Raw genomic sequence first — 20837 nt, forward strand, 5'->3', positions numbered from 1 at the left:
ATAACAAAGATATCAGTCACTCACTCACTCACTCAAAACTGTTCAGTCCATTCACATTTGAATCATCTATTTTCCTTGTCCACTTTTCTTTTCTACACACTCGCCATGTTTTTGCTGTCACATCGTTTCTACACTGGACGCGACAAAGCATTGCAAATCATTGGAACCCTGCTGTAGATTGTGCAGTCTGATAGGTCTAGCTCAATCTGACCTGGCAACATCATTGTCACATGGCAGCTGATTGGTTCTCTCCTGTATCTGAGCTTACTGATCATGCTAATCCCTCCGAGAGTTGTCATGACAGAAATATACTGATGAAGCAAATTGGTGAATAATGAATGAGAGGTTCTCATAATGCGTCGTCTACATATTACACAATAACACACATAATGTTACACCCATTGCCAATGTGAACATGATCAGGCCGTTTTTATTAGTCCTAATAATGTTCACGTCTGCAATGGGTGTAACGTTACTTTTTATTAATGAGATGAATATCTGATCGCACCCAGTATACTCAGTTTGTAGCGTTTTTGTTTAGATGGAATAAATCTGACAATAATTTTGTATATTTGAAATGATTTTCTCTCTTAACTTCTTTATTTGAAATATACATCACCTACATTTTTAATATAATAGAATAAACTATATAAGTTATAAAAATAGCTTAAAATGCCATGGGGCAGGACCATTCAAAATGTTTGGGTCAGTTAGATTTTTTAAATGTTTTTGAAATATATTTCTTATGCTCACCAAGGTTGCATTCATTTGATCACAAATACAGTAATTTTATAATTAATAAATAATCATTTCTAATTATTGTATTTATAATTTAGAATTATTTATCATTAGATTTTTAAATAACTGTTTTCTAAAAAATATATTATATAATATATTTTAAAATGTAAATTATTTGAAATGTAATTTAAAATGTAATCAAATAATTAATTTGAAATAGAAATAGTTTGTAACAATGTAAAAGTCTTTGCTGTCATTTTGGTAAATTTAATGTCTTTGCTGAATAAAAAGTATTAATTTCTTTCCAAAAAAAAATCTAAGTATTATTAAACAAATAAATAAGAATTATTAAATAAATAAACATGTATAATTAAATAAAAACGAAATAAATAAATGGGCAGATAAATTAATAAAGATGAATGACAGAAATTAAATAAATATGGAATTAACAGTTCACATGCTCATATATTCTTTAAGAATTTTAAAGGTAAATAAATATAGCAATACACCATTAAAGTGAATAATGAAAGACAGGTTGAGCCTTGGGCCGTCAGACAGCGGCACCCATACTGTTACACCCATCGCCATTATGAACATAATTATGGCATTTAACAGCGGTCTAATGTATGAACTATGGGAGCACATGTTTGGATTCCACTGTCTGATCAGTTTCAGGAATTAATTAACAGGAATTTCAGTGTGCTTCTACATAGGTCAAGTATTTGTCTTTCTGTTTCAGATTAAGCGGGGCATCGCCGTTCCTGGGCGACTCCAAGCAGGAAACTCTTGCAAACATCTCAGCAGTGAACTTCGAATTTGATGAGGAGTTCTTTGGCAGCACCAGTGAACTGGCCAAATGCTTCATCAGACAGCTGCTGGTGAAAGATACGAGGTGAGAGGTCAAATCAGGGTTCAGCAGTGAAGGCTTCAGCATAACTTCAGGGCCTTTTAGGGGATTATTTTACTGCAGGAAATCCAAAAAGAAAAAGAAAAAAAACTGAAATGTGTTAACGTGCACTTTAATAAGCCAAATAGGATTCTGAAACCAGTAGCCTTTAAAAAAGTCTTTTTAATTTACACTATTAGGCAAATATGAGCATGCAATTTGAGTGGACTTGCTATATGTCCAAATGAAGTTTATACCTCACATTTCTCTTAGTTTCTCTGTTTCTTTTACTTTTTTCTGTTGTTTTTTTTGCATTTACCTTCAGTTTGCTTTGTGTTTGTTTTCTTTGCAGAAAGAGGCTTAAAATACAAGACGCGCTTAACCACCCCTGGATTAAGGTAACCACTTGGATTAAGTCAGAAACATGCACAGTTGAAAGTTTATCTACTTTTATGTGGCTTTTGTGAAATGAATGCTTCATACTGCCATTATAACATGCACAAGTGTTGAACTTTACTCTGCTGTTGTGTACAGAATGAACTGACCTCGGTAACTTGCTGTAAACATGCAATGTCTCATATGCCTCTCTCTACTCTACATGAATTGTGCAATTAAATGCAAAGTTTACCCAAAAGTGAAAATTGTTATCATTTACTCACCCTCATATGTTTCAAACCTGTAAGACTTTCTTTATTTCTTCTGTGGAACACAGACAAATATATTTTAAGATGTGTCTCAGTGGGGTCCAATGTTGTCTTGGACCCTGATAACTTTCATTTCATGGGAAAAAAAAAAAGATGTGTCATTTCTAAAAAGATTTGAAACGACACAAGGGTGAGTAAATGATACCAAAATATAATTTAAGGGTGAACTATCCCAAATCCAAATACCAAATCCTGGTATTACCTTGTTGGCCAACTACTAGATGCACGCATGCATGCAAGTCTTTATCATGGAAGCAATCGCATGTTGATGAATTCTTCTAATCGACGACTGATTCCATTGTGTATCATGCTGTTCTCCTCATCCTAACATCCCGAGACCAGCATTAACTCCACTTCCTCCTGCCTGGATCTGCTGCTTACCTGTGCGTGAGTTAAGTGCTTTGTCTTCCTGGTGAAAAATCGAACTAGCTTCTCACTCATTCTTCCCCCTAATTTCTCTATGCGAAGACCCATGAACGGCTGGAGGACAACAGCGCCACCATAGAGGCGCAAATGAAAGTGGAATCTCAGCAACTGAAGACCAAACGCCTGAAAGAGTACACCATTCAATCCCACTCCAGCATGCCACCCAACAACACCTATGTCAACTTTGAGCGTTTCGCCAGCGTTTTGGAGGACATCTCGTTGGTGGAAATGGGTCTCGAAAATGTGGCTCAGAAGCGCGAATCCCTTCAGGACGACGTTGAGGCTCTTCTTTCCATCTACTGTGAGAAGGAAGCTTGGTATAAAGAGGAAAGCGAAAGCATTCGTCAGGAGCTCTCGCAGGTGCGCTATGAGTTTCGCAAAGCAGAGGTGTTGAGGAAAGGCCTCCAGCAAGACTTGAGGACAACCGACGCCAGCTTAGCCAGGATCGACAGTCGCTACCTGACTAGAGAAGCCCACCTGAGCTCCCTCGGACAGGAACTGAACGCAGAACTCAGATGGTTGCAGGAGGTTATGGGGTCACTAAACGGAGAGGCTAGGGAACCTGGGGTTGGGATCCATCTCAGCTCTGAACAACGAGGTGAACGAGGCCCTGAAGGAGCTGCTGAACAGGGCCTGTGGTGGCGAACTATGTCCTCAAGCACAGCCAGACATCTCTGAGTCTAGCTAGTGGAGATTAGACAGCAGTTGTAATACATTGGGTTTAGGAGCATTGCAGGATGTGTAGTCAGAGGCGTATCTTATGGAGTAGCAACCACTGTAAAAGACATTTTGAAAATGTTTGTTCCCCCACATTTTGGGCAATATTTTAAAAGCATTAGTAATATAATAAAAGGAAAAGTCACTCAAAAATGAATATTTTGTTCTCATTTGTTATTATTTACTCACCCTCACGTCATTCCAAACAAGTTTTTTTTTTCTTTTACATTGGTTACCGGTTACCTGTTTGGTTACAAAGATTCTTCAAAATATCTTCTTTTGTGTTCTACAGAAGAAATAAAGCCATGCAGGTTTAAAATGACATGACGTGGAGTAAAAGATGACTGAATTTAAATTTTTGGGTGAACTATCCCTTTACATTCTAAAGAACTTTACAACTTAATTAATATTCATAAAAGGTTTAAAAGGTCTCTGGCCCAGGGTGTAGCAACCATTATGTCTGTGGATAACATGTCTTGTCCACTTTAAGAAGTCCGTGAGCTTGCCCAAGCCCAAGAAATAAAGAAAGAAAAACGTGTGCTTTAAGACAAAGCAGAAAATTCAACAGTGAAATGGATGAATGTGCAACCAGCAAGTCAGAATAATGTAACAAACATTGCTACCTTCTTAATATATTCATGAGCCAAGCTAATAATTTATATCCCAAGACTTAAATTAATATTAAAAGATCATTATCTCAACAAAACATTAGTTTGAGACACTTTTGAGACTATAAATTTACTTTAAATTTACTGTAGTACCTCAAAATCGAAAAAAGAGTTTTCATGCAAAAGTCAGAGTTTAAAATTGTGTCGTTTATTTGTAACTTGTTTTGTATATACTTGAATTTTCATGCACATGCTGGTGCTCTACAGCAGTCAACAACATACTTTTGAATTCACATTTTCATCAGTGTGGTTGTTCTTGTCAGTATTATTTAAGATTTCTTTAATTTAAGGTCAAATACTGACCAAACATCTATAAAACATTCTTTCTTTTAACAGTAATAGTAAAAAGTTGAAATGATGTCAGCCTTCATGATTTCAATCCATCTGTATGCATGGGTTGTTTTCCTTTTGTTTACAGATGCCATAAATATGATTTTGGCCTTTCTTTCTTTGTTTTTGTTTTTCTATATTTTAAAAGTTCTCCAATTTATTTGTGAATGTACAGTACCTAAAGCACTACATGCCCATTGCCTGTTTTTTCTTTCTTGCACATGTAATTTAGTGTATATTCCTATTACTTTATATTTTAATTTCTATTAGAAAGTCATATTTGTGACATGTTTATTGATTTGTGAACTTCAGCACTTGGACGTTTTCTCCAGCATGTCATGCCAGCATTGACGTAAACAGTGATGTTATTTCTTTCCATACTGAATAAAGCACTGGACTGATGATTACATGCACTGATTATTAGTCTTGCAGCTGGCTTTGGTGCATTGTGGGAAAGAGAGAGATGACGTGTACTCAGTCACTTAGGGGTGTGTTTCATGGAACTTGTGAAATGATGTGCTAAGGCGTCACTTATATTACTTATATTGAACAGTTATGACAATGTGATTGTTTTTCCTTTAGCCTGTAAACCCCAGACAAGCCCTGGTGCGACGGCAATCTGTGGTGAACATTGAGAACTTCAGGAGACAATATGCCCGGAGGAGATGGCAGGTAGGACTCATTGCTTTGCCATCAAAGTGCTAAATGGTTATGGAAATGGTGTATGTCCCCAATACATTTTTACACATAATTTTAATAAGTTTCCCTGCACTTTCTGTTCAACCCTGTTGGGACGTAAGGGGGTGGGGCAGTGGCCTTTTTGATTTTTCTCGTTCAGTGTTATTTTTGGACACAAAGAACAAGAATACTGACTCTAATTGTGGCCTGATGTAATGATATTTTATAGCTAAGGCTTTTTTTAGACATTTTACAACATTGTAGGGTTCAGCGTTATGCTCTAATGCTCACCAAGGCTGTATTTACTTCATCAAAAATACTGTAGAAACAGTAACGTGAAATATTATTACAATTCAAAATAAAATTTTTCTATTCCAGTATATTTTACGTATATTTTTTTATTCCTGTGATGCAACGCTGAATTTTCAGCATCATTACTCCAGTTTTCAGTGTCGCATGATCCTTCAGAAATCATTCTAATATGCTAAAATAGTGCTCAATAATAGTTCCTATTATTATCAATGATAAAAACAGTTGTGCTGCTTAATATTTTTATAGAAACAGTGACATTTTTCAGGATTCTTTGGTTAAAGTTCAAAAGAACAACATTTTCTGTAACATTATAAATGTCCTTACTGTCAATGCATCCTTGCTGAATAAAAAAAGTGAATTTCTTCCAAAAAATTACATTAAAAAATCTTACTGTCCCCAAACTTTTGAACTTTTTTGCATTTAGTCTAAAAGTTCAGAATTTAAATTTTCTCCCTGCTCTCCAATAGCTTTCTTTCAGAATCGTAGCCCTCTGCAACCACTTGACTCGCATGATGAAGAAAGGTCACCCCAAACCACAGGTATTTCATGAATCCTGCTCAATTATACTCCATTAATCATTTGCAAGAAAGATAACTGTCTGACTGTAGTACGTCCAGCAGTCTCCAGGCTAATCATGAAATAACATGAGCAGTTAAACCATGAGAGTGCTTCTGATGTCTTACCCAAGATCACATATTCTGGCATGTTGGGATCGTTCAAATCTTCGTTTACAGGACAAACCCAAAATGGACTACGTAGGTCGAACAGTGGCCATGTTCGAAAGAGAGTGTGAGAGCGATAAAGAGGAGGAGGTGATCATGAGGAGACCCCAAACCAGGAAAAGAAGTAGCACTTCCTGAAACTCCCTGCTGCTGCTCCGACCGACCACAATACAAACATCCCAGCCGCATGCTGGTTTTGAGGAGAAACAGCAGCGGGTTTGCCGTTTCCAAATGCACACAAGTTGAGTTGCTTTTAGAAAGTGTGTTGAGGTCTGAATGTGGCTTGTTTGTCTTCATAAACATGCAATTATTATTTGTCAGCACATCTGTAAACATGATGCAAAAAGTGCAATTGTGGCAAATATAGAAAGAAAACATTTGTTCAGGTTTTAAAGCCAGGTATAAATGTATTAATGTACATAATGGGATAAGGAAGAGTTTACTGGATATATTACAGGTTTGAATGTAATGTTTGTTTGTATGTTAAAATACGTGTGTTTACTGTTACTCGCGCCACTTTGCCTTGAGTCTTAATATGTGCCACAACATTTGCTTTCTTTATTGAAATGTCTTCAGATTTAATTTGCCTTTCAAAAGTGCATGACTGATATAGCCAACTTCATTTATTCTGTATGATATTTGTTAATTTAGTTTATTGTTTTATTGCGCAGATTGTTGTCTCAAGGTGCGATCACATTTACTGTTGTTTGGTGAAAGTTTTTCCCACGCAGATTTCGCAACAGGTTAGTTTCTCATGCGAATTAAGAAAGCTGCTTGGTTTGAAAATTACTTTTGTATCAGCCAAGCTTTATATATGACAGTTCACAATGGACTTTTTTTGCCTGTGAAAATTTGCTAACGTGATCAGGTATTTTGCATGCAGGTGAGATTTCCTCATGCAGATTCTGCATCGGGTTTAAGTTGGTCATGGGAATTCATCGCTATGACCCAACAGAAACCCAAAAGAAAACTGCTTGGTTTGAAATAGATTTTGCTGAAATTTCGCTAGTGTTACTTCACCTTTTTAAGTTTGCATTTGACAAAGCAAGTCAGTGCAAAATGGGCTGGATTTGAAATCCAGTTTAAAACAGTGTAATACTCAATGTGTTTGCTCTTAAGTGTATTAAAATTTGGTCACTTATCAAGCCTGGGTCGACAATGACTTGTAAAGCTCTTAAGATATTAATAATGTATCAGATGACATTCATTTTGATTTAAAAAATGTGTTTTTTGAAATAGGGGCAGATGTTTTTTTTTGTTTTGTTTTTTGGTTGGCAATGCTGTTGGATTGTGAAATGAAATTGTCATTGGGACATTGTGGTACTTGAGACGTTTCAGGACGGTGCCACCTATTGGTCAAAAGTTTAAAGGGGTCATATGATGTTGCTAAAAAAACATTATGTGTATTTGGTGTAATTAAATGTGTTTATGCGGTTTAAGGTTCAAAAAACACATTATTTTCCACATACTGTACATTACTGTTTCTCCTCTATGCCCCGCCTTTCTGAAACGCGTCGATTTTTACAAAGTTCATCGGTCTGAAAAGCGAGGTGTGCTCTGATTGGACAGCTATCCAGTTCGTTGTGATTGGCCGAATACCTCAAGCGTGTGACGGAAATGTTACGGCCCTTACCACATTGTGATGCCGTGTCCCGGCCGGAGCGACGAGACAAAAACATTAAAACCCTTTATAAACGAGGCATTTGTTGCATCCAGTGGGGACATAATTACGGATTATAATGACTTATACTGTCTTTTTTTCGAGTTGCGTTGCATCACGCCGCGTAAACATAAAACCATGTCTGCATTTGTGATCGGAGAAATGACAAAAAACAAGCGCTACTCTACACTGCTCAAAACTCGCGTTTGAATCTCCTCTTTTGGAAGACCAAACAAAGTAGTTACACAGGGCGGGCTAGAGTAAGCAGGGGCCGGCGGATTCGACGAAGGAGTGGCAGGCGGACTTGCGGCAACCACATGTGACGACCCGGGGCTGAACTCCACGGTGAAAGCCGATCCGGCGATCCACAACGCGAAGTTGATGTATTTCCTCAGCGACCAGCACGGATCAGCTCGAATTTGAGACTTTAGTCTTTGCAACTTTACAGATCTTCTTTATGCACCAAGAGCTTGTAACACTTCAAAGAGAAAGGAAAAATTTAAATCGCATCATATGACCCCTTTAAAGAAAATCATAGGTGCTCATATGCAAATTGTTTGTAATACAGTGCCTGAATGTGATTGTTGGTATGCTTCACATATACCACCATCAGAAGAGGTTGTATTCTAAATGAATGTATTCTGTACAATGGGCTTATAAATGAGAGGGCTCAAACGTTCTCATACCAATTTCATTAAAACATTGTTAGAAATTCAGTAGTGTTCTTTCTGCTAGAGTATTAAACCTGAATTGATTTTAAACCATTTTGCAGTGCATATTTATACATTACATACATGTGTTTAAATATATTTTTTTACATGTATAAACAGGACTATGTTCAATGCATGTTAATGTACAAATACATCACTTCCTGTGCATCAGTCACATGATTGGTGTTAGGGGACTACACAGTATTGTTTACCAGTATAAATCTGCCAGATTTATACCAGAAGTGGAAAATATTCATAAAATGTGCCTGAAGGACAAAATCCCTTTTATCCATTAATTTTATACTCTTGATATGACACTGTACTTGTGTTGTTCAATTAATGTGAAATGAAAAAAGTTTACTAAGAATAAAAAATGCCCCTTTTGTACAAACAGTAGAAGTAATAAATTATTAATATATTTATTGATGTTCTTGTTTGGTTATTTATGATCCACTAATAAGGTCAGGAAATTGTAATTTAATAAGAATTTCATAAAATCTTCATGAGGTGTATCCTGGGATGCTTTTAAAAGAGTATTGACAGAGTTCATGTGTGCTGACTAGATATTCATAATTGTGTTAATAATAATAATAAATATACCAAATATTAAATATTTGATTCATAAATTGTAAATGTTTGAATAATGCTTTCAATAGTTACAGAATAATAATAATTGTAGAATATAGTAGTTACTTAATATATTAATATCCTTATGTTCATATAATAATATCTTAAATATTAAATACTTTATTCATATATTTTAAGTATATGATTAATAATAAAATAATAATAATATGCATACATTTTTTGGTAAAGAATGTATGTTTGTCTGCACAGTTTCAAACATTTCATTTTTTTTAAATAGTATCTTTTATATAAAGAGATTTTTAAGATCCTGTGACACATTCAGTTAAATCTGTCCAAACGGTTGACTGGTGTTGTACATAGGGTTAATTGACTAGGTTGTCATTCATTGTCTGACTGTAATCAGATCTTTTGTGTCACAATCAGTCTGTTGGCAAAATAATTTTGTCCACACGTTTCACAAGAGCTGTTATTTGGGTTCAGTTAGGCTGGATTCAGCTGCAGGTAAAACTTGACCTGAACTAAATAAACTGCCATTAGAGAAGTAGGCCAGTGGTAATGTGAAAGGTATCAGGCGGAAGAAGTGAACCAGTTTTTATCTCACCTGCCCAATCAGTCTGGACAGAGAAAGGTGTATTCTAGAAACTGAACAAGTGTTTCTTTATTCTTGCCTCGCTATTTATGTGATGAATGTTTTTGTAACGTGTTGCAATGGATTTTCACTCATTTCACTCATAATAATGAGCTGAACTTTGCCAAGTGTGCCAATAGTGTTCCATTTAAGACCATTGCCCTACATATTCAGAAATCCTTCATTATCCCTTCCAATTTGTCCTGGTAATGTACTATTATGCCCAGCCAATGTCATCATGTCACTAACATCAATAATGACTCACATTATTGGGTTGGTGTCTTTTCTTTCATTGAATATTGGGTTCTTGCCTGAAGAATAGCCTGTAATTCAGAGCCTTTAGAAATGTTTCTGGCATGTTATCATTGAAAGAGTAGTTTACTATCCCATTTATATGATAAGAGCTTTGGTGTGGAGCATTTCTGCATTGAAAGTGTTTCATTTCATTTTTGTTTTCATAAGAGTTCTTTTATATTCATTCAGACATTTTGACAATGATATTTGAGGTTAGTTTTAAGAACACCTTTGGTATGCATGCATACATTTCCACAGAAGTCTTTCTTCATCTAATAACTGCCGAATCTGTTACTTTCCCACAAACTTTGAGCTGCGTTTTGACCTTCAACTTATCAGATTTCTGTTGAATTATGGGAGAAATCAGTCATTCTGATGATAGCTCCCAAGCTTATCTCAGATCTGTTTCCAATGTGCTGTTTTAAACAATCATAGCTTCATTAGAGCCACTATTAACTGGCCTCGGATCCGTTTTTATAGGTACTGGTGTTGCTGATATATGTTACTGCTTATAAACAAAAGATGAATTGCAGTTGCTGGAATGTTGCCGTAAGCTTAAACTGTAGGGTGGATCACAATGAAGATTTAATTGCTTCTGTGGAAAATATAACATATGATATATTTTTTTGCCCCAGGCCATTGTAGTCCTAAAACTATGAGTTATTGTTTACATAAGAACTTGTACATATTTCCACCAATCATTTACATGTGACCTTAGAGATCTAGGTCAAACACAGGCTATAATTACCTAAAAGATACAGATATAGCTATATTTCCATTTAAACAAAGTCAAATCTTGCTAACTGTGAAATGATGTTAACCTGTTTGATGTACAATGTTAACCCACCGAGATAAACAAATGTCAAATTGCCTTGTACAAATATAATATAGCCTATTTGAGCTCTCAGCGAGTGTGACAGTTATTACTAAAATGATATATTCATGACATTACGTAAGTCAAGATCATACCCAACCATCAGTACACCAGAAGTGTGATAATTGTAATGACAGTGCCACCTACTGGTTAGACATTTTCTTCCATATTTCAGTACACTGATGCACAAGCACTAGGGCAAAAATGAACAGGTTTATTTATAAATCTCATTATGTTTCATCATTTTCTTCGATATGTTCATAGGTAGGCCTGTTGTCCTAAGTTTGGGTGCAATCGCATAGGCCTTCTTCTTGCTTTTTCTAACAAAATGTGTTTTTGTCTTAGCCTCTCACTCAAACACCGGTAAATACAAAAATAATGTCAAATGTAGGCTATATTATAAATAGCAGAAAATGTAGCATTCATTGACACGAATGCATGGATTAATAGACATACTTCGAACTGATTTTCAGTTGTCCAGACAGAAAATCTTGTTTTGACAAAAATGTTTGTTTTTAAGATAAATATAGCTTATTTATGTCTGTTTTCTTAAGTTTAATACATATTTTAATCTATTTAATGTGATTTATGATTGTTGTTAACCGAGTTGTTAACCTGAGTGTTAAGGTAAGACATCATTTTGACCAAACAAGAAAGAAATTAAATATTCGTTCTAAAAACTTCTAGCAAAGGCACATTTTAAGATACATTAGCTCGTTTTGAAAATTTAATTTCAAATCTTGGGTAAAAATCCCGGTGTCAGAAGACATTCTGTACAATAATGTTTCTCACTTAAACAAATGTCTCCCTCTGCTGGCCAAAAATGGACGTGCATGATTAAATCACTGAGGGGTTTCCCGGCATTCTTAAAAGCGCGAATTTCTGCAGGCCACGAGACAAACGGGTTTCTACAGGGACATTCATCGTGAGAGACGACTTCAGCTGTTAAAACTTCATTCTCGTCGTGTGTAGCAGTGTTACTAAACAGGTAATTTAAAATTGGCAGGTGGTTTAAAAAAATAACAGCACAAAACAGACGTTTGTTTTAATTTTTTGCTAAAGTGAAGCTATTTCTTTCTTCATTGAGCTCCCAAAACAAATGCAAGGTGTTTATTAAGATTTCACAGATGCCTCGCACGTTGTCCTTGCCCAAAACCAATGTATTCAGCCCAGAAAAGACTATTATTTTAATTATTTTGCTTCTGAAAATGTGAAATTTTTTAAGGATGTAGAGCCGTTGGTTCAGAAGTGTTCACACCAGGCAACAACAACATAAAATGGAATAGAGTGTTTATATAAGAACAGAACATGGGAAGCAGCTCATATGTACACAGGATCTCTGGGAAACACTTGCGTGATCCAGATCTTATTGGGCCGCACTGCAAACTCTTACCATCTGGACGTGGGCAGCATGCTAGTAAGCAAATGTTACATTTGGATAGCACGGAAATCCCACCAATGTACTGAACAGCCAGTTCCAACAAATGCTAAACAAATGACCTTGTTACATGTTTGTTTGATTAGTGAGTCCATTTAAATAGACCATATATATTGTTTGATATGCCATATATGTTATAAGGTTTATCAGATTTCTGAAAATGGCATATTTTATTCTAGGTCAATGCATTATTGAAAATTACATGAAATGTATAATATATGAATTAAAAAAAAAAGGAAGGAAGTTTGTTTTAATTTATTACTGAAGGCAAAGAATTGTTATCTTTAGATCTTCACCAAAAATAAAATAAACTAATTAAAAAAAAAAAACAATTTACTAGTCCATCTCAATAACCAGCTAATTGGTAGTTGAACGACTACTTGACTGTCATTCTATTACATATCAAAAAATGTGTTTGGCATCTTCATCTACATTTGACTTGTTAGATTGAAATTGATATCAGAATTGGATTTGTATGGTTGAGTGCTGCTGAAATGTATGAAGATGAGGAGCTGCTTGTTATTAATCACATGACATCCTTTGGCTCAGTGTGTGTGATCATTAGGTTGGTTTCTGGTCAGATGACAGCATTGAGGAGATGAATTCCTGGAGGGCCCTCTCCATTATTCATTCAGGACTCGTGTGTGTATCCTATTCTTAGAATAGAAGCCTAATGGACATGTCCGCTCAGGTCGCTCTGTTCCCTACCTGTTAATGCGTCATGTATTGGTGGGCTAAATGTGCAAGTCTGGGATCAGTTTTGTGTGCCTTGTACTGGCTCAAGTGGGGATTTAGATTATCCGAAAATTAAAATAAATTAGCCCAAAAAGCAGCTACAGCCTACTTAGTTTTATTGATAAACAACCCCTGGACACTTGTCCAGAAGGTCCTTTCCTAATCGTATTAGATTAAGATTATTGACCCAACCAGAAAAGTGATTAATTGGTTTCTCAATAGCATTGATTGAGAGTTCTTGCTCTGGCAGAAATGGGGCGGAAGGCATATCTAGGGCATTTTATCTCTGGGGGACCATTAGGCCTTTTGCCTTTATCCGGGTTAAAGGCATGACTATGGGCCGGAGTGGTGAAGACACCAAAACATGCCCTAGAAAGGTAAAACGGCCAATGTTTGCTTCCAATAGTGTGCTCTCATTCACTGTAAAAAAAAAAAAAAAGTTGTAAATCAAGTTTGGAGTATGTTTTACAAATCATTTCAGTCTTTCTACTTGTTACTTGGAGTTTCTTTGTAATTTTTTGTGAAATATAATAGCAAAAAAAAATGTGAGAAACGGCAAGTAACATATTGAATAAAACATAATAATTATATGTTCAGAGTACATTCAACATCAATTTTTTGTTAAATATCTGATCGATGACAACTGACAACATACATGGATAATATTAGAGTTCAATAATTGTTCTAATTTTTTAGTTATTTATTTATTTTTACATTTCGGTTACCTTTGCTGTCTTCTAACATTCACTTAAAGTTCATCTTTAAAACACTAATTTAATAACACTGTTAAATGTAATGTTTTTAATATTTTATACGTTATAATGTTGTGACGCCTAAATATACTTACAACGATTGGTTTTCAATTTTTATTGTTATCCACCATAATATTGAAATAATCATCGGCTATCAGCCAGATAAGTTTTTGTGACTTGTTTATCAGTGATAGCTGTAGGTACTATAGGTACTACAAGTAACCCCTTGATAATCAGATCTGTTGGGAAATAATAGCAGGAACACATACAGTTGTTTTTCTCCCTGAGAGCATCAGACTTTCAGACACAACTTCAGTCCAATCAGGATATTCCCACGAGGGAGGAAGAGCTAAATTGGTATAAATAACTATGAGTCAGCCTTCTCAACCCAGTCCTGTCCTCACTCAGGCTTCTCTGGGAGATGACTTTGTGTCTTTGTGCTCTTTCTGAAGACCTGTGACGACCGACACGGGCTGTGCTGATGTCATTGGGCACGAGTTGTTGGTTGTGTGCTCTGTTAATTGGTCTCTGGTGACATTCAGTACTTTGAACACATTCAACTTAAGCATAAAAAGCACCTTGACTTGTTAAGTCGTAAAAAAAAAAAAAATCTTATTATCTACTTGAACTAACTATTTAAGTGGAAAGATACTCATATTATAAAATTAATCATGTGAAGTCATAAATTACTTTCAAACGACTTTCAAAGGAGGATTTGAGCCATTTACAATGAGGCTGCATTTGATAGACCTTTCTGCAAAGAGAAAATGTCCCCTTTTGAAGCCTCATGGAGGAACTCTTGTGCCAATATTTTCATTCTCTTTCTTTCTCTTTGCACTTCATTGGATTACTCTTTGGATCAGAGCCTATTATAAACACACTGACATCACAACTGAAACTAAAGTCAGACTTCAAAACCACCTTTAAAGGGGTCTTATGACGTTGCTAAAAAGAACATCATGTTGTGTATTTGGTGTAATGCAATGTGTTTATGCGGTTTAAGGTTTAAAAAACATTATTTTCCACATAATGTACATTATTGTTTCTCCTCTATGTCCCACCTTTCTGAAACGCGTCGATTTTTACAAAGCTCATCGGTCTGAAAAGCGAGGTGTGCTCTGATTGGCCAGCTATCCAGTGCGTTGTGATTGGCCGAATACCTCAAGCGTGTGACGAAATGTTACGCCCCTTAACACACTGTGACACCGTCTCCCGGCACGGCGAGACAAAACCAATAAAACCCATTATAAACGAGGCATTTGTTGCATCCAGTGGGGACATAATTACTGATTATAATGACTTATACTGTGTTTTTACGCGTTGTGTTGCGTATCGCGCCGCGTAAACATAAAACCATGTCTGCATTTGTGATCGGAGAAACAACAAACAACAAGTGCTACTCGCGTTTGAATCATCAGTGGCAAATTCTTTAAATATAAAAAATAGGGATGCACCGATACTGAGCTCCTGTACTCGTACTCGTACTCGTTAAAATGCCCCGATACCAAACGCCGATACCACACAGCATGTGATAAGTGCCATATTCAGACAAAGAAACACGGAAAACAGACAGCAGAATGGAGTTATTAGAGATTAAAGATGTCTACGAAGTATATGTATGCAATGAAAGAGAGAGAGAGAGGCGCACTTCTGTTGTGTGATCTTTATTGACGTTCGCTCACTTGGCACGCATCATTTGTATTAAAACTAAATCGTAAATATAAGAGTTTATAGGGGCATTCACTATAAACGTCATTTATTTTTACCCTTAAGTAGGACACTAGTTCATTCATGTAAGTGAGGATAGCAAAATAAACGAAACTGTGATATATTATACCCAAAAATTCTTCATACAGTGGACTACCAGTAAAATTGATATTTGAGCACAGACCCATTGTATGCTACTCTGCAGGTTCAGGAAATAGTCTTCCATAAAATGCGTCACACAGTGTCACACACGACGGGCTTGAGTGAGCAGAGGCCAGCGGCCTTGAGAATGGCGCAGCCAGCGGATTCGACGAAGGAGCGGCCGGTGGGTGTGCGGCAACCACATGTGACGACCCCGGGCTGGACTCCGCTTCGTCCACGGTGAAAGCTGATCCGGCGATCCACAGCACTAAGTTGATGTATTTCCTCAGCGACCAGCACGGAGTAAACACACAGCATCTCCACAACACGGTGCCGGCGGCAACAACAATACTACAGCGAGAATAAAAGTTACGCCTTCTTTCTTTGCGTGAACATTTGGGCGGTGTTATGCAAATCTTCCCACACAGTGACGTAGACATGTGGGGGCGTGTTAGAACGAGCCGTTTTAGGAGGGCGTGGACAAGTCTTAACTTTTATAAAGAATATCTCTTTGGATTTGAGACTTTAGTCTTTGCAACTTTACAGATCTTCTTTATGCACCAAGAGCTTGTAACACTCCAAAGAGAAAGGAAAAATTGAAATCGCATCATATGACCCCTTTAAATAAAAAGGTTGCTACTTTATAAAATCACAGTTTAATATACATATATCATATGCCATTAGATTTCTCTGACCAAAGTGTAAACACTATGAACCTTTGTCTCTAAACATCACTTTGTTTGGTTGAATATCCCAATCAGCCCAACCCAGCAACATGCCAGCAACCTATAGTGTGAGTTTGGGGCGGGGCTAATTGTTTTTTCAACAGATACAACTTACTCTTCTACCTTTATGATAATATTGACCTATAATGAATGTACTAAAGTGCCTATTAGATAACATTATAGGTAATTATTATCAACACAACGTCCATAGCAATTTAGTCAGTGTTGGTGTAATATACCACTGATTTTTACAAACTATAATTAAAATGCAGCATTCAAAAATGACTGTTATTAGTCACACTTTCAATTACTGTGGCTCATACATATAAATTTATTAAAAGGTGAGTCAGGCAAGCATGACTCACATTTCTTCAGAAAATGTCAACATCATTAAATGAATTAATAAATATATTATTCAAATAACATTTCATTAAATTTGATTTATTAAAATTAAACACAATTAAAATTGTGTTGTTTAAATGCATTAAATGTTTATATTGAATTAAATAAAAAGTTTGGAATATTAATATAAAAAAAAAACAAAAGGCTAATTAATAAAAGCTATTAAAATACTTTTATACATGTATGTACTTTAACAAAACTTCACTGTAAGGAAAAAAAATACAGAAGTTGAAAAATGTTAAAGGTTATTTTCTGCAAGGACATTGACCTTTACATTTATAAACATTTCTTTAAACCCTAAAACACAACATTATGCAATGCATAATTCAAAATACAGGTGAAACACCTGTGCAAAATCAATACGAAAAAATCCCATCATATTAACACGGTGCATTGTGTTTTTTCGAGTTTAAAGGAACATCAGGTACTGCTGTGCAGGTAACAGTAGCAGGAATCATATAAAAAAGAAATAGGGAGCAGTTACAATGTTCTGATGGCAAGGTGTGATCATTGCAATGGCGATGGTTATTTTTGTATCTGATGGTTCAGTTATTTAGTGCCCCTCTGTGACAAATGAGATCATTATCTCTGTGGTGGGGATGACTTACCTGTTGAATTACTTAACAAGTTAATGAGCAATTTTCTAAGTGCGTGGGCACAATGCTTCTCGCCCCACAGATATGAGGACAAATAGGTGTTATTATTCAAAGAAAGGCTGATGTTCAGAAAGGACACATGGGTTCACTGGGTATTTTCTATTAGCAAATGACATTCAAAGAATGTTTTAGTATAATTAGCTGAGGGTTTTTTATTATCAATGTAAGTTATAGGGTCACTTATATAGTCAGTAATCATTAACAGTGGGCAAGCAAGATGACCTCAATCTTTCCATCACAAATGGTATAATGGTATATATCGTGAATTTGCTGGAAATTCAACATAAAAAACACATGAAAACAGTGAGTGCCCATAGTCCTGCTCACTAATAGCCAACAAAATGAATCAACCGCAGCATAAATACTATAGCAGTAAATCCTCACCACCCTACACATGGTATAAACCATCACACTGCATTTTTCTTTGATGTGGATTGATATATGAGCATTGGGCTTGTCCTTCTCTGGCATAAAACCTTCTTGACTTTAAGTCCTGTGGTCTTTCTGAAGTCAGAGTATCAATTTTAGTGTTACTTTTGGCTTTGATTCTGTTAAATGATGACTTTCACATATTCTTATGAATGAGTAGAGCTTTTCCTGTCTCCCCTGCTGAAATATAAATGCAACTGGAGTTATTTAAATGGATGAGTGGCTAAAGCCAATGAGCCGCACTGTTGTTAAATAGCAGAGGGAATCTATTCTAAGACTTTTAACAAAAAACAAGGCACAAAAGACACAAGTGAACTTGCCTTGTTTTACCTTATGATTTCTCTGGCGCTCAGATAATGTGTTTATCTTGACTTGTATAGAATCTGTATTTCGGACTTCAGAGGTGCAGTGACCTTTACTGAAGTTCCATCCATTTATTGGTGTTGTTGTGGTGAAGTGAATATCAAATGAGCAATTTCAACTGACCTTTCTCCTGAAAATTCTGTTGTCTCTCAGAATTAAGTGTTTTTTTCTTTCTGCCAACTGCCGTCATCAGTTGATTTACAATGCTCAGTTTATGCAAACCTCTGAACCTGAGCATGTCATTCTTCCTCCTATTTAAATGAACTTCCCCCTTTTAACTTAGTTTGGACTAAATGTGTATGGAAATGGCAAAAGAGAACGAGACCACATCCCTCACGTGACAGAAACTGAATCCATCTGGGCTGGACCAGACCTCCCCACCTCCCACAGTTAATCTGGGCTCGACATCTTGTGACCACTGTGATACCACTGAGCCTAACAGTCAAACAGTAGTGGCCTTTTACAGTTTTGATCCATTTTAATGACCAAGACCTTAGCTTTGTCAGTTAGCATTTGATACCAGTCCACCAAAATCTCCTCAGAGTACAAATGGTAAATCCTCAAGAACTGGGAAAGCGTGCCAGTTTAATTAATTTCCGTGTTTTATTAAAATCCTTGAAATTAATCTTACCCTGGTGGAACATAGTCTTTCCGCACTCAGCATGCACAAAACACCCCAGAAGTTTGTGAGCCAATATTTATTCTCAGAAGCATTATGCCCATTCACAAACGACGCCTGTATGACAAAAATAGATTTGAACCCTGGTCCTCATGCTAGACAAACATTGTACCATTAGATTAAGACTTTTAACATATATATATATATATATATACACATATACAGGTGCATCTCAATAACTAAATCTGACTTCCTCGAAAGTCTCTGAAGATGCTATAAACAGCTTGTTATGACACTGAACATGCAGCACACTCATTTAATCAGTAATAGTAGTAGTAATACTAATAATAATAAATAGTACTAAATAATAGCAAGTAATCAGAAAAATGCATCGGGGTTGGCAAAAAAATGTTGGCTAGCACAGATAAAGCAGCCCACAGTTATAGTCCTTGCCAAGAGGAAGTGATTTGTCGTGGTGGTACGGATGAATCCCCATAGACAGTTTCTGTCATCCTCATAGACTATTGCAGGATAAGACCAGATAATAAGACTATACCTACCTGTGTGTTAGTAGCACTGTTTTTCTACGAACATGAATAATACCTCAAATCTTGCGGCTAATTTTGGAGTTTACCACTACATGACCTTACTGGAACATGAATCACATCTTTGCAGTTAAAATGGCTAGGGTCATCGCTATTTGGGTAACTTCCACTCAGTCTTCTTAGTAAAAGAGAAGTGTGATTTGTTAATTTGCTCACAGAACATTTGCACTTCTCTTTACAAATGTTCAGTGGACTTTATACCAAAATGAACCCTCTTCCCAGTACCTATAATGAGAAATGAGAGTGGCATTGCTCAATGCGCCTGGCTGATTGTATAAGTGTCCGACTTTGATTTTCTGCATAGCAGGGAATTGGAAAGAAGTGGGATCAAGGAGGAGGACATCTGAATTACTCACGGTCCAGAAAAATATTTGCTTTTCTATTCTCCAGAAGATGTGGCTTTTATTAAGCGCTGTGGCTCTAATTCTTTTTATTTTATTCTCTCCTTCCCAGAAACTGTAGAGCAGTTAATCACCCGAGACCAATCCTGTATTATTCAATATTCTCTGACCGATAATAGATTCAGTTTTTAAGGTCAAGTTATGATTTAGCAAAAGCTATATTTCAGATCTGCTTCATATGTTAGCCTTGTTTGGGAGGGTTGTTTTTAGAGTGACTTGAAGGCTTTGATGTTTGAATAGACATCTTCATATCAGAATGTCAATGAGTGTAGCAAACAAAAAGGTCTGTGATCAGCTGTCTCCTGGTGCAATATCAAAGCCTTACTGAAAATAATGCACACAAGGGCTGCCAAATTAGATGTGGCGTAAGGTTATTGTTTTGACTGAACTGAAGGAAATGCTTGTGAAATATTTGTCAGACTTGCTTAGCATTCAGTTATGCCATTGATTTAATTTAATAATTATATATATACTTTTTTTAGCTTTAAAAAAAAACAAAAAACTTTAGTATATATTAATTTCTAAAACCCAAATATATTATAAATATTCTACATTCTGCATTATTTTGGCTACGCTGCTGTCTAGACTGTCCATTAAAAACTCCTTAACAGTCCACTATTTGTATGTGATCAGTTGAAACACAAAATGCTTTGAGACAAATGGAATACAGCAAACAAATAACCACATTTATTTCTGAAAGTATAAAATATTACACTATAAAGGCCACTTTGCAAGGGTAAATTAACAACTTTTCCAAATATGTACACAGTTAATACCTTTTCCCTCTTAGATTTTGTCCAGCTCTGTGGCAAACTGAAACGTCATTGTGTCACATGACCACAGGAAGTAGTTGGCAAGAGTTTCAAATAATTTACTTGATAGCAGAAAATGAATGGCATGAGTTTTGAAGGTTCCTGATTTTCTTTTTT

General features: G+C 36.0%; 1 protein-coding gene across 1 annotated transcript in view; it reads left to right on the plus strand.

Annotated features, from left to right (window-relative positions):
- The window catches only part of LOC107698309 (death-associated protein kinase 2), a 36169-nt gene extending 32599 nt beyond the window's left edge, over window positions 1-3570 (plus strand). The window contains 4 exon segments of the mRNA XM_016499269.1: window positions 1478-1630; window positions 1977-2022; window positions 2797-3333; window positions 3335-3570. Of these exon segments, the coding sequence (XP_016354755.1) occupies window positions 1478-1630; window positions 1977-2022; window positions 2797-3333; window positions 3335-3442 (844 nt within the window). The 3' untranslated portion in view covers window positions 3443-3570.
- Window positions 3571-20837: the final 17267 nt, after the last annotated feature.

The sequence above is a fragment of the Sinocyclocheilus anshuiensis genome, unplaced genomic scaffold (assembly GCF_001515605.1).
Source record: "Sinocyclocheilus anshuiensis isolate Anshui unplaced genomic scaffold, SAMN03320099.WGS_v1.1 scaffold1054, whole genome shotgun sequence".
NCBI lineage: Eukaryota > Metazoa > Chordata > Actinopteri > Cypriniformes > Cyprinidae > Sinocyclocheilus > Sinocyclocheilus anshuiensis.